This window comes from Oryza glaberrima, chromosome 2 (assembly GCF_000147395.1).
Source record: "Oryza glaberrima chromosome 2, OglaRS2, whole genome shotgun sequence".
Classification (NCBI taxonomy): domain Eukaryota; kingdom Viridiplantae; phylum Streptophyta; class Magnoliopsida; order Poales; family Poaceae; genus Oryza; species Oryza glaberrima.
In genome coordinates, this window is record NC_068327.1 from 25,024,523 (window position 1) to 25,040,158 (window position 15,636).

General features: G+C 42.4%; 2 protein-coding genes across 2 annotated transcripts; both read left to right on the forward strand.

Annotated features, from left to right (window-relative positions):
* The first annotated feature begins 811 nt into the window (after positions 1-811).
* LOC127761223 (transcription factor LAF1-like) lies at positions 812-3,843 on the forward strand. The gene is made up of 3 exons (XM_052285483.1): positions 812-1,080; positions 1,425-1,554; positions 2,942-3,843. Exons 1-3 carry the CDS (start codon positions 945-947, stop codon positions 3,636-3,638), a joined length of 963 nt encoding a protein of 320 aa, XP_052141443.1. The 5' UTR covers positions 812-944; the 3' UTR covers positions 3,639-3,843.
* A 2,960-nt stretch (positions 3,844-6,803) lies between these two features.
* LOC127763325 (DEAD-box ATP-dependent RNA helicase 8) lies at positions 6,804-13,772 on the forward strand. Its single transcript, XM_052287989.1, has 10 exons — positions 6,804-7,400; positions 7,805-7,865; positions 8,645-8,879; positions 9,112-9,350; positions 10,513-10,764; positions 10,856-11,036; positions 11,676-11,764; positions 12,081-12,154; positions 12,241-12,396; positions 13,136-13,772. Exons 1-9 carry the CDS (start codon positions 7,084-7,086, stop codon positions 12,317-12,319), a joined length of 1,527 nt encoding a protein of 508 aa, XP_052143949.1. The 5' UTR covers positions 6,804-7,083; the 3' UTR covers positions 12,320-12,396; positions 13,136-13,772.
* Positions 13,773-15,636: the final 1,864 nt, after the last annotated feature.

A 15,636-nucleotide genomic window follows, 5' to 3' on the forward strand; every position in this document is an offset into this window, starting at 1 on the left:
ATCATTCTTCGCTTCTGCCACAAGTCACAAGGCCTCCTTTTTCTCCTATATATGGAGAAAAAAGCGCAAATAAATATTTTCCGCTTTTTAGACTCTGCTGCGCTTTGGGAGAAAAACAAGTGAGGAAAATATGCAAAAGAAGGAAGAGTTAATTAATTAATCAACGGTACGTATATGCGCGCCGTGTTACGTATCTCTTGCTGACTTTATAGGTAGGAGTACTGATTTTTCCTTTTTACCGCTGATGATAGTATATACAAACGATGTTACTTACCAAGTGACAAGACGTGGACGTGTTGCTCACAATAGTTTGAAAAATAAGTAAAGAAACTAATAATGCGTTTTTAGACGGGCCGCGAGAGGCCAGCAAGGCGAAGAGAAAAACGGTGCCGTTTGGTAGTCTTTAAGCTGGCTACGTCATCGCACAATTTGATCGTTTTGCCCCCACCACGGGGACTCGGGGAGAAGAGCCAAGCCATCTCTGCAGCTGGCTTCGATGATTTTATGAAGTGCGTAGTACGAAGTTTACATGCACGGCTTGACTTTCTTTACGACCTCTCTCTCACATCTCACCTCGTGACCAAGCTGGATATAGCAGGAACAGTGCCATGCGCCCATGCTTGCCCGTGAGAAAAAAAAGGGGAGAAGTTAAGTAAGGTGAGAAAAAAAAAGGTTTAACCAGGATTCGACTGGATACGCCTTTGCGTATTTATTTGCGAAAAAAGAGAAGAAGAGAGTGAGAGGAAAACCAAACACTTCTTTTATCAATTACCACCGTTCACGTCGCCTATAAAACTCGTACCTACCTGTCTCCTCCCTGTTGAAACGGCACAAAGCTCCATCCGTTCTGAAGGCTTTGTGGCCGAGTTCTCCTCCCCCACCTCCTCCTCCTCCTCCTCCTGTAGCCGAGCTGAGGCCAACGCGAGTAGTGACATTCTCCTGCAATGGGGTGCAAGTCGTGCGAGAAGCCCAGGCCGAACTACCGGAAGGGCCTGTGGTCACCGGAGGAGGACCAGAAGCTCCGCGACTACATTCTCCGCCATGGCCACGGCTGCTGGAGCGCGCTCCCTGCGAAAGCCGGTAAGACCAATCGCCGCCCGCCGATGCCGCGCCGACGCGTAATTCACTGCCCTGCCGGCCGCCGCATGCAGCATTTGCGTTCCCCAAGCATAATTCGCGAGCTCTAGGCGCATTGCACCGACAATTATGCACCGAGGCACACACACAAAATCGGTGAATTCGCGTAGCCTGGTTGCATGCGGTTCTCTTTGCTGAATTTCTCTTGCCGACCCGTCTGAATTATGAACCAAACCGTTCTCTGAACAAACAAGACTCTGTTTCTTAGCCAATTCGTGATTAAATGTGCATTGTGTGTTGCTGCTTGAGAGCTGGTCTCACAAGAATTTGTCCGGCGATCGATGCAGGGCTCCAGAGGAACGGGAAGAGCTGCCGGCTGCGGTGGATCAACTACCTGCGGCCGGGGCTGAAGCACGGCGTGTTCTCGCCGGAGGAGGAGGAGACGGTGATGAGCCTCCACGCCGCGCTCGGCAACAAGTAAGCTTTTCTAACTAGCAACTCCCCCGACGAGTCTCGTCCCAGTCGGGTCCGTGCCCAGTCCCCACACACCTCACCGGCAGCGCGCACTCGATCGTTCGCCTTTACACGCAAAATGATTGAGCCCGGAGACAATTCTCCACGTTGTGCTTGCTAGCTGCTGCTGCTGATGCTGCCTTTTCCTTTTTCAGTTTAGTACTAATCTCTCTCTCCACACTTAATTAAGCTACCTAGTGTAGTACTAGTACTACTACTACTAGACTAGACTATTAGTACCAACGCAACAGCGGCACTAATCTTTTTCGTGAGAAAGCTAGTTGCTCTAGCTGATTTGTCCCAGTCCGGGCGCGCTAGTGCCGAGCTGGCAATTCGGGTTCTAGAACGCGCTGATTGACAGATTGTGAGTGACAGAGTGAGTGAAAGGAGAGGAGGAGCGGAGCGGAGGAGCGGAGAAATCAAAATATGAAATGGTGGAAAGGGAGAATTAACCGGGGTGATGCTGGCTGGCCGCCACCGCGACCTTTTCCGTAGTGGAGCTGATGCTGACGCGCACACGCTCCAAGAACGCTCCTGCGCATTCGAAAACCGCGAGATTTTTCGGTGCACGTTGCGATGATGGCTAGAGAAACCGTTGTGTTTTTTTTTTCCCTTTCTTCCTTTCGCGCTAGTACATTTGTTTATTGTAAAGTGCGGGCCACTCTGGCTGAGCATGAGCAACAAGGACAAGTTGAGGGGGGACGGCTAGGATAATGTGGATTTGCAACGCTAAATGCCACACAGTACAGTTGCGTGCGTCCCAGAACAAGTTAGCTCGAATTTTTTTTTTTTTTGGGGGGGGTCTATTTCTTCGATTTTTCTATCTTTTTTGTACAGGAAAAACGGACACTATTCATTTTAGTTGTACAGCGACGACGATAACATGTCGTCGACTGGTTGGACCAATCCGTTCTCAGTTGCGAGTTAATGAAAACAGCTGCCTTCACAATGCGAAACTGTCACGTAGGAGTACTAGTCTCGCGAGAAGATTAGATTCTTTATTGGGCGTCGCAATTATGTGCTTCCTTACAAAAACAAAATATCAAAGGATTAGTGGTCCACATGAATAGACTACGTACACGCTTGTCCCTTTCACCCCACAAGTGACACATTACATTTCTTTAAGCTGGTGACAGAGGAAAAGGAAACGAGAAATTGGAAAGAAACCTCAACTTGTCAATGCAAAAGCTTTGGGTTTTCCACTAACCCCCACCGACAGAAACCAAGATTAGTGAATTTTAAGCTTCTGGCATACTACTAACCGTAAGGCAGAGATAGACTGATCGATAGATCATTCCAAAAGGATAAAAATAACCTGACTTAATCACTGACAGCAATTTTTCTACTGCAGGTGGTCTAGGATAGCACGGCATCTACCTGGGAGAACAGACAACGAGGTGAAGAACTACTGGAATTCTTACCTGAAGAAGCGAGTGGAGAGCGGCGGCGGCAAGACGAGCCAAGGGCCACCAACCACGCCTGCGTCAGCCGCGAGCTCTCCCGCCGATTCAGACGACTCGCACAGCCTGCAGCAGAAGCCGCACGAGCCGGCCAACTCCGACTCGTCGGAGCCGGCGCACGAGTCGTCGTCGGCGTCGGCCGACTCGAGCTGCCTGACGGTGACCACGGACCACCCGCCCGTCTCGAGGCCCCACGCGGCAGTGACACCCAAGGTCATGTTCGCGGACTGGCTCGACATGGAGTACATCTGTGGGCAGGTCGCGGCAGCACCTGGTCTGGACACTGCCGGATTCGCGGTGATTGGTGGTGCTGCAGGCGATCAGCAGCAGCAGCAGCAGCAGCAGGTGATGAGCCAGGACGGATCGGTTCATCAGGCCGATGGGCCATCGTGCGGCGTGGACGATTCTTCCCTGCAGCAGCAGCAGCAGGAGGGGTTCGGTGGCAACGGCGGCTGCTGGGATTTTCAGGAGCAGTTCGACAGCATCGACCAGATGCAGGCGAGCGGCGGCGGCGGCGGCGGCGGCTTCTGCGACCTGCTCTCCATGAGCGACTTCGACCTCTGGGCCGAGCTGGAACGTACCGCGTGATGGGGGAACGACGTGCTCAAGGATCGATTTTTAATTAGAGCTTGTTAATTCATAGATGTCCCGTGGAAATCAAATTAAGGGGTGTTTGTAATACTACTGCATTGTAAATTATCGCGGTGTATTTATAGAGCTGTTTAAATTAGCAACATATATAAGGAAGATCAGAGGCATGATAAGTCACTTCTGTACGAATTTATGTTTGCTACTTTGCTTTGGAGAGCATGGGCACCGACAGAAAGATGGAAAGGAAGAAGGAAAGCTGTAGAGAATTGCGCCTATGGATGCAATTATTTTGGTTTGTTTATTGTTGACATTATCTTTGTGCTTATAGTGATAGCATTATGGAACAATCTATTCATATCTCACTTTCAAAGACCCGCTGTGAAGTTCCAAGTTTTGTTCCACTCCATGAACTGTCAGTGTATCAGAGGTCCCTTCCTTTACACGTAGGCTTTCATTTCCACATAACTCGTAATGATTAAAAGTGTTCTTGTAAATATTGGATCAATTTCAACTAGTGTTAAGAAATTGCACCCTCTTTTACAAAGACCAATCTGTTAGTGCCTCCACTTTCTTCCCTTTTCTTCCTGCAGAACTTTAATTTTATTTCTTTTTCTTCCATTCATTTAAATGTACATATATTAGTAGAAGGCCCCACTTAATAAACGTCATAGGGTTCATTTGTTTTAAGGAAACAAATCCTATAATATTATTGTCCCCATGACGTGGTTAATGGCATGTGAGACCCATTCCCCATGGGCCCACTTATCAGCTACCACGTCCCTACTACTCTATGTTATATTTTGCATTACTCACTCCTAGGTTGGCTTTTTTTTTTGACGGAGGGAGTATATTTTTATGTTTGACTAGAATATCATCGTTACATTTTTTTTATTACATACTCCCTCGTTCCAGAATATAACAACTTTGAGCACTCAATATTTGTCCCAAAATATAACAACTTATCCCTAGCAATCTTGTTCCAACCAATCATAACCCTCTACCATTCACTTTTCCCACCTACCTTCACTACTTAACCAATCATAACCCTCCATTATTCACTTCTATCTATTTTCTTAATAACCGTGTTCAACTCTAAAAATGCTTATATTCTAGCACGGAGGTAATACTTTTTATTTCTAATTTTCCAACAGTGTAACAAAAAACAATATTACCATATTTCAACTTAAAAAATTTAATCTTTCGGTTGGATCTCCCATCAATGTGGAGTTTCAGCTTTATTCTATACTGTACCTTCGGTTGTATGGTATACTATGGTTATGCATCATCCCGTATACGTGACGTAGAAGATAGGAATAGACATAGAGCATTATTTAAGAAGGATAAAGCTTTCTTCAATTTAAACCAAAAGGAAATTGATCGTAAAGAGGAAAAGTAAATGGCAAATATATCAATAGTCATTTCTTTTTTCATGTTCTTCTAAATGGCTATAAAAGCATCTCCTTTGTTGATCAAACAATGTTAGAGATGGAGTTCAGGTTCGAGTTCCCTTAATAACAACGGAAAATACTTGTTTTACAAATTATACTTGACTTATCGAGCCAGGAAATTCCTATGCATATGCAACATCTTGTGATGTCTCACGTCTCTCTTTGCTTGCCAAGGTCTAAGTGAGTGAAGATCAAGCACACCCTTAATAACAAAAGAGAGAAGTTATGTTTCAACTAAATATATAAAACATAGCTCGCCCAAAGTTTAGCATCTCTAAAGCAGATTATTTCCGACTTCCATCCTCTGTTAAGAGGGAATCCACAAATGCCCCATAGATCATACGCAGACTCTAATTTGACTAATTTGAATAATAATTCAAAACTATTTTAAAGAGACAGTGATTACGAGACATTCATGCTAGTATGTTGCCATTCAAACCTTCCAAATAACAACGGTAGGCTATGGATTTTTTTAGAACTACGGTAAGCTATGTTGATATACTCTTTATGCTTAGGGTGTAGTCACATACATGTTCTTTTTTACCCCAATTAAATATCATCTTTTGGCACCTAAAATTCTATTTTCATATTATTTGTCGTAGTTACACTTAATAACAATTAAAACACTACAACAACCATTTACGACATATCTATATTAATTATTTAGTCATTATATTTCTATGCTCCTGCTAATAGATTAAGGGTTAAACTTGATAGATGGAATACCAATCACAAGTAGATTAAAAAAAAGTAAAAGGGTCTCATTGTTTGCCTTATGTTTATAAGCCAAAGTTTAATTTTGAATATGATTTTTTGTTTTCTTCATCATAGTTTATTTTACATCATTTGTTTTTGAGTTGCTATGGACGTGCATATAAAATTTTACTCATAAATAATTTTTATTTGCTAACAACTGTGGAGATTATGGGTACCCTATACCCACACGGCATGGTTATCCGACTAGTTATAGGGGATAACTTATATCTATAGAATATGTAACAGATCATGACTTGGGTATTATGTTTCCTTATATATTATGGAACGGCCTAAAGTCCTGGTTTGATAAGATTGTAAAGTAGATTTAGGAAATCGATACCGTATTGGTTAAGGTTTCTATCTTGTAATCCTACCCCCCGTCCTATATAAGGTGGGCAGGAGGCCCTCTAGGGGGCATATGAGCACATATGATCGTTAGATCTAAACTATATCTGGCGGATTCAAATCCCCAAACAGGAGTAGAGTATTACCTCTCATTGAGAGGGCCTGAACTTGTCTAAATCTTTGTCTCCGCATCCATCTACTTTTAGATCTCGTGCGCTACCCCTTTTATTATTGCCGAATTCATGTTTCGACAACAACATATTTGGAGTCTAATCGGTAGTGCTTACTGCAGCAGCGCAGCCGCAGCCAACCAGCCCAAATCTACACAAAACAGTTGATTTGCAGCAACATCAACAAGGTGTGCTACTTGTTGGCTGCTGCTGCACTGTGGCAGCCAGCACAAACTCAATGCCTTAGATAATAAGTACTTTGAGTAAGCGAAACAATGGAACTGGAAGATTGTTTTGAATTTAAAAATACACATAAAAAAGTTTTGAAAAGAAGACCCTGATTTATCAGCAATTCAGCATCTCGGCAAGGTTCTCGTCGCTCGGCGTCCCGGCCCAGCCTTTTACTCGTGGGCATAAAATAGACAGGGCCGATATCGTAATTTCCTCCTTCACAAATCCCAAACCGCCGGTGCCCTAGCTATCGACGACTCGGCGGCGACGCGCCTCCCTGGCTCCCTCCCGTCGCTCCTCCTCCCCGACCCACGAACTCCCCCCAATAGGGCAGAAAGGAAGTTCAAATTTGCTCCTGATCCGAGCGCCAAACGCCTAGATTCCACCACCCAAGCCTCCTCTCCCAATCCGATCTGCCGTTCCCTCTTCGAATCGGCTCCCCCTTCTCGCCGATTACCGACGAATCCGAGGCCCTCCTCCTCCTTCGAATCCATGGATCCGCGCGCCAGGTACCCTCCCGGCATCGGCAACGGCCGCGGCGGGAACCCCAACTACTACAACCGCGGCCCGCCGCTGCAGCAGCAGCACAACCACCACCAGCAGCAGCAGACGTCGGCGCCGCACCACCAGCAGTACGTGCAGCGCCAGCCGCAGCAGCATCACCACCACAACCACCACCAGCAGCATCAGCAACAGCAGCAGCAGTGGCTGCGGCGGAATCAGATCGCCCGCGAGGCCGCGGGAACCGACAGGAATAGCGAGCCGAAGGCTGTGGCGCAATCCCCAGCCGTCGACGGCATCGATTCGAGGTGAGACCGTGAGACGCGTAGGCCTTAGAGTTTGGCGATAGATTATGTGATGTTCAACTTCAAGCGATGAATTAAGGACCAGTGTTGTGGGTGGCTTGTTTGTTTAATTTTTTTTGTGGCGAAATTGGACCAAATGCAGTTTGAGACATATGCTTTCCCTGCAGCATCCTGCGAAGTGAGCACTGCAATTTCGTATTCCGTAGTGGCAATCACTGAATGTTTTTTGTCCAAATATGTGTTCATATGTTGCCTAGGCTGGTACTGGAACTAGGGTTTGCTGCATTCTAGGTTTGTAATTTGTGAACTAGAAGTTCTACAAACAGTAGGTAGGCTGGTGAATAATATATCTGATCATTGGCGCAGATATGGTTATCACATTGATCATATGCTCACCTTTTGTGCAGTTCACAAGACTGGAAGGCCCAATTGAAGCTTCCACCTCAAGATACACGATACAGGACAGAGGTAAATCGCATTTATAAAATTTTCCCCTATTTTTTCTTCAAAGCCAGGCAACCGGTGTTTTGTATGCTAAGGATTACACTGGACAATTGTGTACATATATTATGTTCATGTATCCAATCTAAATATTGTAAATGGTCTTGAAAGTTTTACTAAATGCTTGTCCAAAACAAGAATTATTTGTGACCCAAGGGATTATTAATTGCGATGATTGAAATTTAATTTGCTAAACTGGGTTTGAACATCTTTTCACACCCATGAGATATCCTAATGTTGCTAATTGATGCTCTTTATTTCTGTTATCCAATTTAAACAAACAAAGTTTAATCCTATGTGGTCATTGTAATATCATGTTGATACCTTCTTGTCTAAAACAAAATAATACCTTGATGACTTAAAACATGCACATTAAGTGTTGTTAAGCTGGAATGCCCCAAGCTCCTAACTATCCTGGAGGCCACATGACTCAGTTAAATAATTAAAGTTTCATCTTACTGAGTTACTGTGCTCTTATATGTTTTCCCTTGTGCTCTTTAATCTTATTTGTATAATTTTATCTTTGTATAGTTCTTCCCCACTGTCTTGATTGAAAGAATAATTGAATTTTCAAAAGAATGTGCTCTCATGGCTTGAGTTTGCTCTGGATATCGACATTCTTATTTTCTTGCTCTTATTTTTTTTGCCTATTCTTTTATTTTATTTGGAGATATTATTTATGAGTTTATATGATGTTGGTGTCATGCTCTCTGCATACTTTATTATATTCTGCTGTTGTTGCACAGGATGTTACAGCCACCAAAGGAAATGAGTTTGAAGACTATTTTCTCAAGCGTGAACTTCTGATGGGAATATATGAGAAAGGATTTGAAAGACCCTCTCCGATCCAAGAAGAAAGCATTCCTATTGCATTAACTGGTAGTGATATTCTAGCCAGAGCAAAAAATGGAACTGGCAAGACTGCTGCATTTTGTATCCCTGCACTAGAAAAGATTGATCAAGAGAAAAACGCTATTCAAGGTTTGTTCCAGAATCCAAACTATTAAACTTATTTTGTACCAACTCTCACAGTCAAACATGCTATAAACCTGTGCCTTTATAATGCCTGTTGGACCTCCTTTGGTACCGTTTATTTTATATTATTACTTTTTTTGGGGTGTGGGGGGGGGGGTGGCCTGTAGGGGATCTTCTTTAGTAAATATAATATTATATTGTGCAAGAATGGTTCAATGATTGCTCTTGTTATTTGTAGTTGTTATATTGGTTCCCACAAGGGAGCTGGCTTTGCAAACGTCACAAGTTTGTAAAGAGCTCGGGAAACATCTGAAGATCCAGGTCATGGTCACCACTGGAGGAACCAGCCTGAAAGATGATATCATTCGTCTCTATCAACCTGTCCATTTACTTGTTGGAACGCCTGGGCGTATTTTGGACCTTACAAAGAAAGGTATCTGCATTTTGAAGGACTGCTCTATGCTTATCATGGATGAGGTAATTCATCTATTCTTTGCAAGTGATATTATATTCTCATGAAAACTGTTCAGCAGTTCAGTACTCAGTGCCTTCCCAGTTGTATATGTTATTTCATGGCTCAAAAGATTATTTTATAAGGAGAAATTAGGGATTGGGCTAAAAAGAATAGTAAAAATCTCATTTACAATCAAACAATTTGTGACAAAAAAAATTAGTGTTTCTATATACTTAATGCAAGTATTTTTTTTAGTTGCTCTTTCCTAAGTTTTTCCTTCAAATTAATGTTTGCATCCTTCTTGGGTTGTGCTGAACCAATGAACCCTGTTTCTTGTGTTTACAACTGATTATTCTGCTTGCCAATACCCATATGCTGAATTCTTGTTATTACACTATCCCTTGTTTGTACTTCTTTCCAGATATGTTTGTCTTTAGTAAATTTCACGAAAGCCCAGGTTCAGGCATCTGTAATGCAAAACCCATTGTATTTTAATTTGTTTTAATGAACCCCAGATTTTGGGAAACACTTGACTACCTATTGCACTATTTTACTTGGATTGTAAATTTATTGCGTAAGACAACAGCAATGACAACACAACTAGGAATATTTTGGAACATCCTGCATACAGGGAAAAATGAGCACAAAAAAAAGATGAGTAGCCCATTCAGAGTGTGCGGAGTGTCCATGATAGGTACTTGGCCACCGGGAGGTAGGGACTTAGGGTGCGTTCACGAAACGAGAAAGCTCATTAACACATGATTAATTAAGTATTAACTACTATAAACTTGAAAAATGGATTTATTTGTTTTTTAAAAGAAACTTCTACATAGATTTTTTTTTTCACAAAACACACTTTAGCACTTTGGAAAGCTAATGGAAAACAAGGAAGTTGTTGCTTGGAGTTGAAGCTTAGAACAGGGCCTTAGTATTAGTCCTAAAAAGAACCAGTGTAATGGTTCATGAGGCGAAGTAGTATCTTCAAGTGAGAACTGAGAAACATCGTGGTTTTTCTTTTTTGCACCATTTAAGATTCTAGTGAACTATATGAACCTCTGTTTTTTGAGAATCTACGTTGCATGATTTGGCTTGATAACGATAATTTGTTTTGGTTGTGTAGCATTGAACATTTTAGTTGATAAGAATTTTTATCTTCTTACGAGTGAAATATTGCCTTCTGTTCAGGCAGACAAGCTTCTCTCTCCTGAGTTCCAGCCTTCCGTGGAACAGCTGATTCGTTACCTTCCAGCGAGCCGGCAAATTTTGATGTTCTCGGCAACGTTCCCTGTGACTGTGAAGGAGTTCAAGGACAAATACCTGCCTAAACCTTATGTTATTAACCTTATGGATGAACTTACACTGAAGGGAATTACACAGTTTTATGCTTTTGTAGAAGAAAGGCAGAAAGTTCATTGCCTTAACACTCTCTTTTCCAAGGTTTTACCGATGAGCACCTTTGCTTTGTGTTCAGTTAGCCACTTTTACCTCCCTTATAGCCTGTAAATCATGCACATTTGTTTTGATGCAGCTTCAAATCAACCAATCAATAATCTTCTGCAACTCTGTAAATCGTGTTGAGCTTCTGGCAAAGAAGATCACGGAGCTTGGTTACTCTTGCTTCTACATCCATGCAAAGATGCTGCAAGACCATCGTAATAGAGTTTTCCATGATTTCCGTAATGGGGCATGCAGGAACCTGGTTTGTACAGGTATGGAATTCTCCGTGTTCCGCATCAACTCTTGACTGGTTCTATTCTTGATGGATATTTGTTACTGTTCACTGTCTAGTGAAATCTCATTAATGTCCTACTAGAACTAATTGTTTCAGCCGATCTGAATGTATTTTGTTACTTCATCCCTGCTTTTGTATATTCTTTTTCTTCTTAAAAAGAAGCGTTGATGACAGTGTTGGTGTGCTTTATTTACCCGCAATCCAGATGTTCCGTAGATAGATTTATGTGCATACGCATGTGTTATATCTTATTTTACTAATGTATTCATTATTTGTACATGTGCATATGTTGTTGTTAGCTGGTGGTATAATTATATGTATGCAACCTTTTTGATCCAAGTGTAATTAATTTTCAAACTCACAATGTGTCATACATATATTTGAGATGTGTGGCAACACAGGTACAATGAAAAGGAGGAAACAATATGCTAATTTTAATACTTCACTACCAAGTTCTGTTTCTTGCAAGCCTCCATCATTCACTTATATGGAATAGTTTTGAAATGTTGTGATTTTGTGCAAGTATATAGAAATGTGTGGATATATTGCTTACGGCTACACGAAATTCTGATATTCTTTCTTCTATTTTAACTTTTCATTTCTTTTTTCTTTGCAGATCTTTTCACAAGGGGAATTGACATTCAAGCTGTTAATGTTGTTATCAATTTTGATTTCCCCAAAACCGCTGAAACATACCTCCACAGGGTATGGCATTTGAATAAATTCATCTTTTGATCTTAGGCTTTAATCTAATTAGGATGTCATATGCTGCTATGAGAATAATATTCTAGAAACTAATCTTAACCAGTAAGATGTTTGTACTAAGAAGAAAATGCACACACAAGTGTTAGATCAAATGTGGAAACATGCACACATATGTTTTATCATGTAATTGGTTGCCCCTGTAATTTGTTCATAGTTTGGAACTAAATACCAACTGTTATTGTCATGGTATCTCTCCTTTGCAATGTTGTGTAGGCAGTGCAGTTCTTTAACTGTTATTTTGTTGGCCTTTTGCTAGGTTGGTAGATCTGGGAGATTTGGCCATCTTGGCCTGGCTGTGAATTTGATCACCTATGAGGATCGGTTTAACTTGTATGAACAATTACCCACCACAATTTTATTCATGTATTTTATTCTGACGTTTGGTTCATTGAACTAAGTTTTCTTTCTGGGAACAGGTATAGGATTGAGCAAGAGCTTGGGACTGAGATAAAACCAATTCCTCCTCAGATTGACCAAGCTATATATTGCCAATAATTTGACAGAGTTCCAGCGTGTATTCACTTTCTCTAAGGGTAATAAGAAGACAATTCTTGTAAATACCAGCTCATCAGGTAACTTATTCTTATGATGAACAAGGGCAATGCTTAGCTTTTAATTTTGTTATTTCACAACTACCGCAATGGAAACTATTGTTTTCTGTTTTTTTTAGTTAGCCTGGTTTTACTGTCAGAAAATGCAATCTGCACATATCCATCAAAGGCTTTTTTAGTTAACGTATGTCCACATGCGAATGTGGCATATCACTGGTCACATTTAGTCCAAAATGAAGGTGACTGTAAGAGCGAAATCTGCTGCATGAACATATTAGTGACACTAAAATGAATGTAACTGGGTGTTTTGGCATCCCTCGGTTGTCAATAACCATGCAAATCATCCATGCTGCAGCACATACATCTGAGTTTGATTTGGAGGTTGAAAAGCGAGGTAGATGGCAGATGTCTTGGAAATGTAACTTTTCATACATAAAACAGTGTTTTCAACTTTATCTTTTTTTCTGAGTCTTGCCTACTTTATTCAAAGAACTAGGAGTTATCACTATTTCTTTTTCTAGAATTTTTTTGCTGTTGTGCATTTTGTCATGGCATGTGCATTTGTTACTTTATTTTGCCTTAAAAGTGCCATCATAGTATTTAAATGTGGCAGTTCCATGTTCACTCTTTTAACTTTTTAACAACATAGCAGACATGATCTCCGTTTGTATATGTGTTTTGCATGCTGAGATTGCTTGCTCAAGAGCTTATAAATTGCCAAAATTCAGGAGCTTTAGTTGACATTGTGTTACATGTGCAGGTTTTATCATGGATCTCCTGTGGCATATGGGAACATTCATTTTTGGAGTTTTATTTGAGATGAGACAGACTGCTCTTCCGATGGACACCTTGTGCTTATATCATTTTGGCTAACTAAATTCAAACGCCCTCTCACTGAGGCACACAGTAGTGTATATTGCTAGGTGCCTGTTCATGTGCCTGTCCTGGCCTCTTAGCTCTTATGATTATCTCTCCCCTTCTCTAGATTTCGTTATCGGCTATTTCTCACAGGACATTTTAACCCTGTTAGTGGTTAACTGGTTGTGGGCTGTGCCATGTCAGTGCACACATTCCAGTTGACGTGCCATCGGGTGTGGACAAGTTCATCCAACTTGTGCTCTGAACTGTCAATGAACAGTAAGCAGCACAACAAGCGTCTTCAGATATTAGCGAATAAATCTGTCGCAAGCCGCGTTTCTGCATCTTCTCTTGAGCATGCAGCTCTTCTCTTGCATGAGGCTTGTGCCATTATGTTTAGATTCTGCCTCTTATAATTGAGTCTAATGGTTCTACAAACTGAGTTTACCTGTCCTGAGAACTGGGTAAAACATGTGGTGAGGCACATGCAACTTGATAAATAAATTTTTTACTTAAGTGAAATTCTCACTCCTGGTTCATTCTATGTTTGCCTTTAACCGTGCTGGAATATTTTCGCTGATGGTTACCAAATCCACGGTGCTATGGTTGGTGAAATCTTGAAAAGATTATGTTAAATAGTCCCAATTAATTACAGCTATCTTGAAGGATATCATATGTTACTACTTGCAATGATCTACTCATAATACCTTGTTTGGGTGTCTTAAATCCCAAGATACAGTCTGTTATACGGGTTCGTCGAAGGGATTTATGCACCCTGCCATGCTTGTACCCTGCATATGCTATCGGTGATTCTGAAATCCTAGCACATATCCCTTTCGTTTCATAATAAAACAACGTAATATTGAGTGTGACATGTTCTAAAATTATAAATCTGGATCTTATCAGATTTGTAGTATTAGTTTGTGTCACATTTGTTATTTGTTATAATGTTGGTTTTTCATGGGATTGATGGAGTATAGCATACTGTAGCAGCCAAGAACAGAAAGGGAAATATAATCATGCGCAATGAATGGGTTTGCGTATCAATCTCCCTTCCATTGCTGGACAAGCCCCTCTGCACAGCCCTCACGGGCGTTTAGCATGGTAAGCTGAGAGTGGCAAGTGTTCTCAAGCAACAGGGGTGGGGTGGTCGTCAATGGCTCCAACGTGTACTAGGCACTACTGAAACATACACCCCCTGATTCCCATGCGGTCGACTATTATATGCTTGTGCTGCGCCTTGCATTCAAACAGTAACAGTATTTTGTGTTCTTTTCTCATAGTCGATTTTTGCAGTTGCAGTGCCATCACGGTCAGGGGATATTTTTCTCCGGCCTGCCACTCTTTTTTAGATAAGTTTCTACTCATCTCTGATGCTGCGACTGTGAGAACGACAACACCTGACCTTGCTACGGAGTATTTTGTCGTAACTCTTGTCTTGCGATCGTCCTGGAGGTTATTCAAAGCTCGACTAGGCTAGTTTGAAATTGGACCACCAATTGCATATCCAGAATTGATGCACTGGAAAGCGACGCCCTGTATACGAAATGGGCAGTGTTGCAGATCTTGACCAATACTGGAGGATCTTTATCCTAAGAAAATTGTGGGAACTAGGAAAATTGTGGGACTAAGAAAATTATGGAACTGAATACTGAGGAGTTGTACATCTCTCTACCTTGGGTGAAGTAGCAAGACTCTATCCTCCTCTCCTGTTCCATGCCGTCTCGACTCCATCATACACCATGAATGAGAACTGACACTGCGTCGCCTTGGAGAACAAAAAACGTGGTACATTTGGCTCATCTGGATCGTCTGGCTGAAAAGAGCGCCACACTGCATCGGAACCGCTACAGTGCTTCGCCTACAGCATCAACGACAGAAACAGCACCGGTACATGTACCAACAGATTAACCGAACAGTGGCACTCCGAGTCCCCCCCCCCAAAACACCTGTCCGTTTGAGATCATCATGGCGACGCCCGCCCCGCGCCCAGCCCACCCGCTTCAACCACGAGCCCTCCCCTCTCCCTGCGAGCCTGCGTCTGCGACTGCCAGTGCAGTGCAGCGGCCACAGCGAGCAGTGGATCGCAGCGAGGCAGGAACTCATCTCTGAACTCCACATTTACTTCGCCCCTCTCTCCCTCTCTCTATGTGACCCATACGCTTTCCCAGACTCAAAATCCGAGCTACGCTCGTTAGGCCAGAAGCCTCATTTAAGATTACTCCCCCTGCTTTTCGTCTCGGCATCGCCGGCCTTGCTCGCACTATTACTCCCACGCAGTTGCTGCTGCTACACCCACTCATCACACTGGCTGTCAACGTGCGGCGCTGCTACCGTGCTACCGCTCACCAACGAAAGCTGCCCCGTGAAAGGCTGTAGGGGGAGCATGGAGTTCCTTGAAAT